This window comes from Trichosurus vulpecula, chromosome 9 (genome assembly GCF_011100635.1).
Source record: "Trichosurus vulpecula isolate mTriVul1 chromosome 9, mTriVul1.pri, whole genome shotgun sequence".
NCBI classification, from domain to species: domain Eukaryota; kingdom Metazoa; phylum Chordata; class Mammalia; order Diprotodontia; family Phalangeridae; genus Trichosurus; species Trichosurus vulpecula.
In genome coordinates, this window is record NC_050581.1 from 129,463,247 (window position 1) to 129,477,161 (window position 13,915).

The 13,915-nt window shown below is 37.1% G+C and overlaps 1 protein-coding gene across 1 annotated transcript in view; it reads left to right on the forward strand.

Annotated features, from left to right (window-relative positions):
- The window catches only part of ABCA13 (ATP binding cassette subfamily A member 13), a 519,839-nt gene that overhangs the window by 220,235 nt on the left and 285,689 nt on the right, over window positions 1-13,915 (forward strand). The window contains exons 28-31 of the mRNA XM_036739641.1: window positions 1,765-1,878; window positions 3,807-3,897; window positions 5,697-5,873; window positions 6,688-6,994. Coding sequence (XP_036595536.1) covers window positions 1,765-1,878; window positions 3,807-3,897; window positions 5,697-5,873; window positions 6,688-6,994 — 689 coding nt within the window. The remainder of the gene's footprint in view (window positions 1-1,764; window positions 1,879-3,806; window positions 3,898-5,696; window positions 5,874-6,687; window positions 6,995-13,915) is intronic.

Consider the following 13,915-nt stretch of genomic DNA (forward strand, 5'->3'; position numbering starts at 1 on the left):
CACACTCAATTGGGTATCTTACCCCACATGAAAGTAGGGGGAAGGGGATAAAAAAGGGGGGATGATAGAAGGGAGTGCAGATAGGGGGAAGAAGTAATCAAAAGCAAACACTTTTGAAAAGGGACAGGGTCAAGGGAGAAAATTGAATAAAGGGGGACAGAATAGGATGGAGGGAAATATAGTTAGTCTTTCACAACATGAGTGTTTATGGGAGTGTTTTGTACAATGATACATGTGTGGCCTATGTTGAATTGCTTGCCTTCTTAGGGAGAGTGAGTGGGGAGGGAAGAGAGGAGAGAATTTGGAATTCAAAGTTTTAAAAGAAGATGCTCAAAAAAAATTTGGTTTCTTTTTTTTTTTTGCATGCAACTGGGAAATAAGATATACAGGCAATGGGGCATAGAAATCTATCTTTCCCTACAAGAAAGTAAGGGGAAAAGGGATGGAGGCGAGGGGGAGTGAGGTGACAGAAGGGAGGCTGACTAGGGAATGGGGCAATCAGAATATATACCATCTTGGAGTGGGGGAGAGGGTAGAAATGGGGAGAAAATTTGTAACTGAAAATCTTTTGGAAATGAATGCTGAAAACTAAAAAATTATTAAATAATAAAGTATGGGATATTGAAGGCAAACAATAAACTGCATTTATTTTTTATTAGCAAAGCATCAAAAACTATTTAAAATCAATTCTGTTTTGCTAAAACTTTTGCTCTTTGGTCAAAGTGGTATGATATTTCCTCTTTCTTTTGAATTATCATACAAATGAATAACATCCAGTGGTATGCATCTCAGTTTTTAAGTTTTCCTTTCTCTCCCCTGCCTCCCTCTCAATTTATGCAAGTAATAGAACAATATTAAGCTCAGATAGTATTTTATTACAGACCATGCAGAAAACTTGAATGCTGATTTATGTGAGGTTGATGAACAGTTGTATCTGCTTCTCTGAGGCTCAAGGCCTATGGGAAATATCGATTCTACTGCCAAGGATCATGGAGTTGTGACCATAGAGTCAGGAAGACAGCAGAATACAGTAGAAAGAGTCAGAGGACTGTCATTCCAATCCTGTGTCTCTGATAGTTTACTTACTCTGTGACCAAGTCATGTCCTTGGTTAAGTGTAAAATGAAAGGAATGGTTTAGGTAATTTCTGAGGCCCCTCTCCCACTCTAAAACTATGATCCTATCATAACCTGGCTTGAAATTTGCCAAGTTAGACCTTTACTAGGTATGATCCTGAATTTAACCTCTGCTTCTTCATCCATAAAATGGATGCAATCACAGTGTTGCTATGAGGAACAAATAAGATAAGGTACGGTATACAAACTACTTTGTAAACCTTAAAGCCTGTCACCTATTACCCTGAAGTTCTTTTAGGCCTTATATTCATTGATAACTGAAATCTTTTCTCACTCATAGGAGGAGGTCTGTATACCTCTGTTAAATTTACCCTGTATCACACTTGTTTTTGTGCAGGTTGCTCACCTCTATCGAATGATAAGCTTTTTGAGTTAGGGAGGAACTATATTATTTTTTATATCTTGTTGTCCCTAATTTTGGGCCTAGTATTTTACATAATAAATACTTTTTGAACTGAACTGGATTATGACACAGATATGATAGGCACATTTAATAACCTTTTCAGTGATTATTATTTATATCCTATTTATATATACTGTGCTGAAACATTAGGATCTCTTAAAATTTCCTGAGGCATGGTTTGCTTCTTTGGAGTTAATCCTCTCTAAGACTGTGTTTTGCTTTGCAGGCAAATTACACCTTTGTCTTTGTGGACAAGCTGAAGATTGTTTTGGAAACAATGCTGAAACTGTCTAGTATCTTTCAGAATGGTGGAAATGCTCAAATGATTAACCATCTCCAGGTTAGTTGTGATTCATTGTGTGTGCAGAACTGTTTGCTAAGAAATGTCTGAACTGTTAACATGGTCTTTGAAAAAGAACAAAAGTACGCGGTGTGGTATAGAGGAAAGAACCCTGGATTCGGTGCCAAGGGAACTAGGTTTGCATCTTTCAGCTTCTCTGCTTACCATGTGTGTCACCTAGGACACACGCCCTCTTGGAGTGCTTTATCTGCATATGAAGTCTTTTGGACTAGGTGACTTCTAAGCTTCCTTCAAACTCTAAATTTATGATCTTTTGAACATGTCTCATGAAAATCTATAGTGCTGAAGAGAAACTCTTATTGGTGATTTTCACATAATTGGAATCACTTTATTTTAAGTAGCTCTTCTGTGGAAAGGATCATTGGTAAGAATCCCCAGGATTAAAACTTGATCAATTCAAACCTGACTCTATACAATTTGTCTGATTTTCAGCTTTTCTGCCTATTTATAAGAAAAGGAGCAAGTATAAATTGAACTTTAAGTACATTATTTCATTTTTTTCTCAAAACAACTTTGTAAAGTGTAAAGTAGATGCTTCTCTAAATATAATTATGTAATGAAAGGCCACACACATATATATGTATGTATATGTGTATGTAATGGATATATGTACAGCAACAATGGGTGGGATATATGGGGTATTCAGGGAGATCTAGCAGCTCTGGTGTGAGGACTTGCTGAGCTCTTTTTAGGGCTGTCCATTCACCTTTTGCATTTGCCTCACACTCAACTCTCACATGTGGGTCCAAGAAGCTGTAGCATGAGCAGCAGCCAGTAAACAGTCTTGGCAGACAGGTGTATTGGGAATCAAGATGGGCTCTTAGCACTTATTCAACCAAGTCCCCTTGAAGAGTTTGGCCTTTGTTTCCTTGATAAAATTAGGAGTCTTTGATGGCCTCCTTGCCTCAAGGGAAAGCCTAGTTTACATGGGTTTGAGTGACATGTTTGCGACATCAGGGGCTCTTAGACCACTTGGATTTAACCCTAATGCGCATTTTTGTGACAGTTTTGGGTCACGTGGGTGAGTCGCATGTGTGACTCACCTTTGACCTTGAACAAGAAATATAAAACCAGGGGTTGGCTTTCTTTTTTTCGGAGCTCTGACCCACAGCAGGTGTATTGCATGACTGTGGGCCAGCCTCTGTCGAGCTCCCAGCTGAACTCAGATGTTGGTCACTACGAATTGTATTTGGTCTGTTTATAAATGTATGTTTGTAATTTGTTTGTATTTGCTCTGAAGTTCAGGGTGCTGGCTTTTTCCCCTGAACTAAGTGAATAATATTTGTATGCTGGATTAAAGTAAGATTGTTAACCCCTTAACGTTGCTTTCCTTAGTAAAGCAGATGAAAAGGACCTGGGCTTGCAGCATTCTGTGAGCTGGTTGCTGTTGGTTTAGCTGTTAGCCAAATTGTTGAAACAACAGGCTAAACCAGGTTGAGGGTAACTGATGGGTCGGGGGCTGTTTACCCCAAGCATGTGAAGTCTTTGCATGGGGTAAAGGGGGCAATTTGTTCCAATGTCCATGAAGCCACCTAAAGCAGGCATTATGGAAGGCTTAGAGCTTGGTCAGACATCAAAGATGTCAAAGTCATCCACTGCATCCCAGGCCATCACCAGTCTTCTTGACTTTTATCTTGTCACTGGACTTTGATGACTTTGGAAGAGAGAATAAGAGTCATAACTTTGTGCAGCTCTGCCTCAGTTAAATCCAATCTATACATGAATCAAGGCATCACCCTGTGATGTCATTGGTCCTCTTCAAGCAGAAAGGACAATCAGCAACATCAGCAATATCAGTTGGAGATCACATTGAGGAAACTCCTTATATAAATGCCAGGTAATAATTTATAGCAAAAGAAAATATTGTAGGTACTTTCTATTAAAAAAAATTAAATTTCTAATTTTAGGAAGCCCTGGGAAATACATTTATCAAAAACTTTGTAGGAAGACAATTGCAGATTGATGTGGAGAAACTCACTGAAAAGTTACAGAACTATGGTAAGTATATCTTTGTATGTTATGGCTTATACATAAACTGACTTATTTTAGAATTTCAAATGAGATCTTCCACATCAGAGAAAAAAGAAAAAAAATCTAGATACTGAGACTTTCATTGTACAATTGACTTCTTTTATCCTCAGTTCAGGATTTTACATTTAATCTCAGTTACCTTTTATCTTGTTAGATTTGTATAACCATCCATACTTTCAGATCTTTTTTACAGCCTCATTTTGTTATCCAATAAATTAGCTAAAATCTTGGTATCCCTGTTTTTCTCAAAGGACTCTCAACTCATAAGGAGACATAAGGGGAAAGCCTTATTACTGTCCTCTCAGGAACACCCACTATACTTATATCTAGATAGATTATGTCCAAAGCATTTTCCTCATCATGTTACCTTGTCAAAAAAAAAAAAACCTGTGCAGAAGAACTCAGCCCCTGGGCATGCTATATACAAAATTACCTGCATATACTACTTAAAAGAAAGACAAGAAAAAATAATAATAAAATAAAAAAAATAATGTTAGTTGATGTTGACAGGCAGCTAGGCAATGAGTAGATAAAGTGCTGGGCCTGGTGACAGGAAGACTCATCTTCTTGAGTTGAAATCTGGCTTCAGATATTTACTAAGCTGTGTGTCCCTGAGGAAGTCCCTTAACTCTGTTTGCCTCAGTTTCCTCATCTGTAAAATGAGCTGGAGGAGGAAATGGCAAGCTATTTCAGTATCTTTCTCAAGAAAACACCAAATAAGGTCACAGAGAATTGGACATGACTGAAAATTGATTGAACAATGATAAAAGGTGACATTGAGCAATATAGCAGGGCCCTTCAAAAGATGGTGATGCCACTTACTGTTTCTATTGGCTCATGGCTCGTTTTAGAATGGAGAAAGATGTCTGGAAGCTACCACCAAGATCTATTTTGCCAGGCTTGCCTGTAGCTACCCATTTTCATCCTTTCCTCTTTGTGTCAATTTCCTCTCTTCAATTCACTCCTAATGAATTAAGAATTCCAGGGAATAAAAAAGTAGATATTCCTGTAGAAAAGGCTGCTTTGGAACCATGAGGTTCCAGAGGGTCTGGGAAGGGTGTTAGAATGCAATCATTTTTATCCTATTGGAAGCATTGGGATTCAAAGGATTATACCATAAGTAAATAGCAGATCTCATGTTGTATATGAAAAGAAGAAAAACTAAATTCTTTTTTCATTCACATCTAGATGTTTTGTAAGTTCTCCTTTTTAAATGAAGGAATTTCTCTTTGTTTTCAATTTTTCTACAAATTATATTCTATAACCTTCTGGTCCCTGTGGCTCCCCCCCCCGCCCCCACCCCATATTGTTCTATGCCTCATTGTTTTCATGTCTCTCCTTTGCCCTTATTGCATCCTCACTTGTTTTAGACAAATTTCTGTATGTATTTTATCCTTCCTAGTAGACTGTAAGCTTCTTGGCAGGAATTATGTTGCTTTTATTGTTTGTATTTCTAGCATCTAGCATATATTTTTTAAATATTTGTGGAATTGAATAAAATAAGAAGAATGCATGCTGGAAAGGGAACTGGATTTAGAGTCAGAGGAACTATATTCAAATTTTGGTTCTAGTGTTAGGGTCCATGGAATATTGAGCAAGTAATTTAAGCTCTGTGATTCAGTTTCTTTTTCTGTAACATAAAGGGGTTGGATTAAATGACCTTAAAGCCCCTGCCTAGTCCTATAGCATCTTATTCTATGAATCTAGGCAATAACAGGGGATTGACCCAAGTAGATAATGTGTCCTAATTTGTTTACTTTTCTCAGCTGAGATGTTGGGCAAGATGTTTAATCACTCAAAGGCTGAACAGTTTCATTCATTGGCCCAAATCATGGTAAACATCTCATCCTGTGTACTTCTAAATCGCTTCCAGCCTCTGGAATCTGTGGAAATACTGGAGAGAGAAGCTCACAGGCTCATACAACAAAACAATTTATTGGCTAGTAAGTAACTCTGGAGAACAGCTGTTATTTGGGAGATATCAGTTTGGATATATTGCCATTTTGCATATTTCTTTCTCAAAATGTCTTACAATGGTGTAGAGAGAAGTGAAAAATGCCTTCAAGTTAAAAGAGAAAATAAAACAGAAGAAAAGCACAATGGTTTGATGAGAAGATATGCCTCATTCTTTCACCCCACAGAGAAAGCAATAAGAGCTAATGATCTTTCCATCAGCTTGAGCCTTAATCCTATTCACTGGATTTGGTCTCACTGACTGTGAGATATCTTTTATGTTTTCACATCACACATGATAAATTATTTGTCCTGAGGTAGAAAGTGATCCTTGCAATTTTTTCAACCAGTCCTTTATATTCATTGTGGTTTACCGGTGTACTAGACCTTGCAAAATATGAGACCATGGCTTATTCATCATCATCTATTAGTTTTTTAGTTATTCAAGTAAAAAGTGCTTTAGTTTTTCAAATTCAAATTGGCTCTATATTTCATTGATTTTCTTTCAATGTTATCTCATTGGCAAAACCCAGTGACTCCATGATTTGTGTACATGTTTAAAGCCCATTTGATTAATGCACTGAAAGCTATCTTCTTTGATGACATCTGTCTTTTATAGGAAGAAATTTTAACTAATTGAAGAGTCTAATTCAGTATGACAATTATTTTGAAAAAAAAAGACATGAAAATTTCCAGGTTCTTTTACGTGAGGAAAAAAACGATTTACTTATCTGATATCAGTTGTGGCCTTTGTGTGACTATGAAAAGGACTGAATATTTTCCTTTTCTTTTTTCTTCTATTAGGCATTATATTCAACAGTTCCTTAACCAGCGAGAGATATGAATCAGATTTGGCTGATCTCCCACATCATTTCATCTATACAATTAGAACCAGTGTTCTGTACAGTATGAGAACAGATTTGGTCAAAAACCCTTTGTGGAAATTCCATCCCCAAAGTCTTCCAGCTGATGGGTTCAAATACAATCACATTTTTGTTCCTCTGCAAGACATGATTGAAAGAGCTATCATTTTGGTGCAAACTGGACTAGATACGTTGACACCACCAATACAAGCCCAAGCCATGCCATATCCCTGCCACACCAGTGACTTGTGAGTTGTATTTCATGCTTGATAGAACACATGTGCTCTAAAGGCAGGAATGGCTTTGTTTCTGTCTTTGTGTCCTCTATGTCTAATAGAGTGCTTTATACATGGTAAAAATTTAATAAGTGCTTGGTGAATTAAGGGTTTTGGAGCCAGGATGTCCTTAAATATTTTTTAATAACCCAAAAAGGTTCACATATAGATAACCAAAAAAGGTTTATACTTTTGTACTTTTCCTAAGAGAGTGATGAATGCAATATTTTCAGAAATCAAATCCTTTGAAATTCAATTTTATGACATTTTGGTGGCCATCAAAAATAACTTCACCATGATAGTCTGGTCAAATGGATTCCATGAATCAGACATCAGGCAAATAGAATCGTATTCCTAACTTTAAAACTGATTTCATAAATAACCTTGACAAGATTATTCTCATTTCTGTGTATTAGTTCCATGCAGCACGGATATACAGAACTGAATGAGACAAAATCTCTATTTTCCAGGAGTTTACGCTCTAGGAAGGAAGAATAAGAGAGATAGACAAGTATTATGTTCTATTTTGTACTATAGCAAAGTGTATAAAAGAGACAATCAAATTCATCCCCAGTGATTCAACAATATCCTCTCTTTTAATATTTCTCAAATCTATATACTGAATCCTGATATTCTTTTGGAGTTCCAAACCCATAATCCAAATTCCTGTAGTACATTTCTACCTGCATATCCAGTTGAACACTTAAAACTCAACATATCCCAAAGAAAGCTTATTTCCCCCCAACTCCCATCATACAAGCTATTGTCTTCTGATGACATCACTGTAACTAATGGCAGCACTGTCATTGACCCATTTTCTCATGTCAACTTTGGTATTGTCTACGATGCTTCCCTGTGCCTTATTTCTCATCTCTAATCAATCACCAAGTCCTTTTAATTTGATCTTCAAATCCCCACCCCCCTCATTTTCATTCTGACTGCTACCATGCTATTATTGGACATAATTACCAACAGAAATTATCAATATAGCCTTCCAGTAGATTTCTTTTTCACCTTCACTCCCTCCTTCCTCTAATACAACTTTCACAACTCTGCCAGACTAAACTTCCATTTGGATAAATCAGGTCGTGGCATTCTACTCAAAACTATTCAATTTCTGAGTTTCCCAAAAAAGTTTAAACTTTTTTGCATGATATTTAAGAACTTTCATAGTTTGATTCCTCCCTAATTTTCTAGCTTTATCTCATTGTGGTACAGAGGCAAGAGTTCTGTACCAGGTCAAGAGGATATGAGTTCAAATCTTTGGGATTTTGAGCAAGTCACTTGAGTTCTCTGGCCGCAATTACCCTATCTATAAAATGAGGGGGTAGACTAGATTACTTGTAAGTTTCCTTCTAGCTTTAAATATAAGATTATACTATTGTGTATTATAAACTCTGTCCGGACTATGCCATTTTATTACCCCTAGAATTTCTGAATTTTATTGCTTTTATACCTTTTTTTTAATACCCTTCCTTATGTTTAGCATGTCCTGTCCCTTCCACTTGTTGAATTCCTACTTAACTATTAAAGCTCAGATCAAAAACAACCTACTATAGGAAGTTTTCCTAAATCACTTAAATAGCTAATGACTATTCCCACATCAGACCTCATGTGACATTGTGTCTATACCTCTGTTATGTATTTATTATCATGTTTTACCTTCATTGTTGTGCACTATGTGATCATGCACAGGCCTGATGGGTGCACTGGGTGTCTATTAGCCAAAGATCTGCCTAGTTAAATTTAAAGAGGCTCATCACCATTTTGGCTCCATGGTGATGAATTTTTCAGCTAATTCCCTAAAACCATCAGCTAAGTTACAGAGGGGTTGAAGTCTATGTAGATCTCTCTCTCTCTCTCTCTCTCTCTCTCTCTCTCTCTCTCTCTCTCTCTGTAGAATACCAGCACCAGTGAAATTTCAGATTGTTGGAGTATTGACGTATGATCCATGTATTGAAAGACTATTTCAGGAGGTAGTGGGTTAGCCCTAATTATAGGTCTTCAAATGAATGTGGGATGGCCACTTCTCCCTAAGGGTGTTATAAAAACATTTTCTGTATAGGAATATGTAAGATTAAATATCCTTTAAGGATCCTTTCAACTTTGAGGCATGATTCTATCTTGTTTATGTCATATCTTCTTAAGAGATTATAAACCAGCTCAGTAAGTGTTACTCTGATTTTTGTAAACTTTGCATCTTTTCCTGTGTCTGCACATGTTGAAGGTAGAAAATAAATTATTACTGATTTTAATTGAGTAAGATGCTCTGTAGAGTTATAAGTATGCCTTTTTTAATGCCTGGACCATAATAACTTGGGGAGGGGCTAGGCAATGGTATAGAGGATGGTCCTATCATGGATGTAGTCATGTTGGAAAAAGGGGCAACCTGTTCCTTTCATGGGTTATGGGGGGAAAGGTGGCTCCGGGAGAGGGAGGCAAATCATTCTTCTAATGTGGCATGATAATCAATATTTCATTATAATAATGTTGTCATAGGCCTTGCTCCCTTGTCTAGGCATGGCATATGTTCACTGCTGGATATTTGGTCTGCGTTAGGCATATAGTCTCCACAGGTCTCCTGGTTACTGCTAGGGGTTGCTCTTTTGTTCATATGCACACATTTGTATTTATATCTGTCTATTTAATCTACCTAGTAATGTATTTGTACTGAACATGATGGCTTTATTGATGATATACAACATAGGACTTTTTGTTTCTCTCCCCTACTACAAGGATGCTTTGGGGCAAGGACGGTGAATGGGGCATGGGATCTCCATACAGGGAAATAGATTAGGACTCCCCAGTGGTAGAACTCTTCTTTTGGCTGGGGATGAAGATCCATGGCTTTCCACTCTACTCCCTGGAGGCTAATTAGATCATTAGGTCTACTACAGGGTTCATATAACCAAACTCATTGTGATATCAGGAGCTTGACAAAATGGTCGTTAAAGGCAATATCATCAAAGGTAGGAGAGTGAGTGTCATTGTTAAAGTCATAGGATATTCTGGTCTTCTGTGTAGCCCAAGATGCCCTTCAAGGGTCTCTCTGATGCTTGCTTCACTACTTTCTTGATATCGTCATATTTGGCAGATCTTACCAGGCAGCAGGCAGATCCAGAACAGATACATTAGGAACAGGAATACGGAAGGTCATGTCTATATAACTTTGCCTACAACCTTAGCAACACTTGTGGAACTAGTGGATGATGTTTTGTTTAGCACCACGTCCATCATGCTACAACTTGCCAGAGGGGCCATCTACCATCTTCAGGGTAGCAGTAATGGCATGGATTGTCATCATGAGCCCTTCCACAATTCCAAAGTTGTCATGAATGTCCTTGACTGGAGAGGCAAACACCATCCCTTCTTCATTTATAGAATGAGAGAATCAGAATAGATGATCTCCAATATCCTTTCCTATTCTAATTCTATGATAATAGCCCTGGGTCTTTTAATTTCAGAGCCAAAGTTTTCACCTCATATAAGAGCTAACTGGGTGGCATAATGTGTAGTGTTCAACTTAAGAGTCAGGATGTGCAAAAAGACACAGCTTTTTATATCCCCTTTTGTAGTTCCAATGCCTTTAGAGCTAGAAGAAACTTCAGAGGTTAAATAGTTCAACACCCTGAATATATAGATAAGGAAACTGAGGCTCAGGGAATATCAATGATTTGCCCAAATTCATCCAAGTAGTCAGTAACAGTACTATTATTTGAACTCAGTTTGACACTAAATCTTTGCTTCCTTCTCTACACCAAATTGTTTCTCATCCTTTAAGTCAAATCAGATACTGGTTCTCTGATCTCTGGGCCCGGATGCTGCTCGCTAACTCTTAATGCAGTATTTAGTAAAAATAAAGGATTAGGGTCTAAAAAGTTATATTATAATAATAATAGGGAGTAGCTTGAGAGTAAATTTCTTATCTTCTCATGTTCTATTGACTTTCAAACTACAAACATTTGTTCTTTTTGTTATTCAGTTGTTTTGTGTCCAACCCTCCATGACAGCATTTGGGGTTTTCTTGGCAAAGATGTTGGAGTGGTTTGCTGTTTCCTTTTCCAGTTCATTTTCTAGATGAGGAACTGAGGCAAATTGGGTTAAATAATTTGCCCAAGGTCCACACACTTATTAGTGTCTGAAGCCAGATTTGAACTCAAGAAGATGAATTTTCCTGAATTGAGGCCCAGAATTCTATGCATTGAGCCATCTTGGAGAGAATTAATTTCTACTTCCCTAAGAAGTGACTTGTTTCTAAGAATATTAGACAAAACCCTTCTCTTCTTTCAATATAAAGTCTCTTCCATAGCAGTGCAAAATATAAACTTTTATATTTTAAGCCCAGGAATCCTAAATGTCCCCTATACAGTGATTAGTTTTTATTTCATTATAAGAAGTATAATTAGCTACAAGTTTGACTTACTAGATTCTCTTACTTTCACAATGAAGACTAGCAATTCTTTTAAAGATTACCTTGTTGTCCAGCTCTATTGCTCAAGACACTGGAGATTCATTTTAAAGACAGATGTTCCTTTCCAATTGTTTCCCACCTTTGGAATTCTCTATCATTACCCCATGTTCTAGGTTCGTTTGCCTCCCCCAATTTCCAGCTTCCTCTTATATATCATCTTCCCTCATTCGATTGTCAGCTTCTTGAGGGCAGGGACTGTCTTTCTTTTTCATATTTGATTCCTTAGTTCTTATTGATGATCTTAAACTTAGCATTTAACATTTAGCACAGTGCCAAGCCCACAATAGGTACATTAGAGATTGTATGGATTCAATCTGGTTAAATTACCTTAAGACAAGAATGACAAAGAGAAAGGATTCAAACATATGACAGAGTGGCAAGGACGCCAGATCTGCAGTCAGAGGAACTTCGTGTAAACTTGATCAGCTACTTGCTACCGGTGTGACACTGAACAAGTCACTTAATGCATCTGGGCCTGATTTTCCTCATCTGGAAAATTAGAAATTGTGAGCTATTTAGAGTTAGTAGAGAGCAAATTCCAATGATCCTATGCTAAACATTAAAAAAATGCTTGAGAGAAATGAATGACTATGATCCCCTTTAACCTGGTCATGAAGCCAATAAGCCAATAATTCGTCAGTGGAAGAATGACTTTATTTGTCCCATCCCTTGTGTTTTTGGATCTTGACTCAGATGGCTGTTTGAAGTGCCTGACCCCGGCATACTCCATCTGTGTACTTTAGAGAGGAAAAGAAAGGAAGGGAATGGAAGTTGGAAGTGAGAAATAATTCTGTAGTTGAATTATGCTTGGACAAATTGGGTTAATATTACCTTGTTTCATGTCAGTAAACCAATAATTCTGTAGTGACTTTTCCCATGCCAAAATGAAGTGCTCAATTTTACAGGCATCTACTATGCATAATATCTGCACTATGCTCAGGGAGTCAAAGAGAAAATGAAAAGTCCCTGCCCTGAAGAATCTTGTTTTATTGAGAGTTGGGGGAGAGAAGCTAGTCAACAAGTATTTAACAAGCACCTCCTATGTGCCAGTCGATTATATGCTGGTGATACAAAGAAAATCAAAAAATATTCCCTACTCTCCAGGAGCTCATGATCTAAAGGAGGGGGGCAAGATTTGAATAATTATGTATAATGATGATATATAGGGGATAAACTGGAGGGAGGTTCTAGCATTAAGGAGGATCTGAAAAGGTTTCTTTAGAAGATGAGATTTTAGTTGAGTCTAGAAGGTAGTCAGGGGAGGGAGGAGGGAGGGAGGGGGAGAGAGAGAGAGAGAGAGAGAGAAAGAGAGAGAGAGAGAGAGAGAGAGAGAGAGAGAGAGAGAGAGAGAGAGAGAGAGAGAGAGAGAGAGAAAGAGAGAATGAATGAGAATTAGACAATTCTAGGGTTGGGAGACAGAATTACAAAATGGAGGAAAAGCAAGTAAGCCAGTGAGCGGGTGTCACTGGATCACAGAGTATATAGTAGGAAGGCATATGATTGGAAAGGTATGAAAGAGCCAGATTATGAAGGTCTTTAAAAGCTAGAGGATTTTATATTTGATCCTGTAGGTATTAGGGAGTCACTGGAGTTTATTTGCATTCTTCTTGGAGTAGCAACTTTAATCTATTTTTGTAGCTATCCATATTTACCACTTGGTTCTTTTATTTCTGTCTCACCTTCTGTTGGTAGGAATAAAAGAAAAATGAAAAATACCCCTACATAAGTTAGAACTAAAGATCATTGAAAAATTGAATGTCTTTTCATCATTCACAAAAAAGGAATTGTGAATTCACATCTGTTTTAAATGTCTCTTGGGGGCAGAGTAAACAGAAATTATTGTAAAACAAGCATAGGAGAATTTTTAAATTTTTAGTTGAAAACTGTTATGTTATAAAGTTAGATTTAAAAGTGGAACAGTTTAAGAGAATGATCAAGAGCTAGCAACCTAAATAACTTTGGTTAAGCTTTTCCTGTATAGGGGAAAATGGGCAATATTACTTACTGAGGTCATCTACCAAGCATTTTAGAAATGAATTTGTATGCTTCTTTGGAAGGTTGGCCTTTGAAAAGAAAGGAAAACATTGTTGCCTGGTATTTTCTTCCCTGTGTATGATATCATATCTATAATAAAAGCTGAGTCAGATTTGCAGATAATAATTATTTCCTCATTCACTGGAATCTGATTTCTATGAGAATATGTGATGTGTCAGGATCAATAGTCATCACTGCTACTCACACTTTATAAAATGTAGGGAACTGAATAACAAATAGACAAAATTTTCCAACCTCAAAAATATACTAAGGATTAATTGTTTTAATTATATGGGCCATTTAAGTTTTATTACTATAGTACACTGTTATTTTCAGAAGAACATATGGTATTTATTAATATGGTACAACTGGATATTATTTATGACATT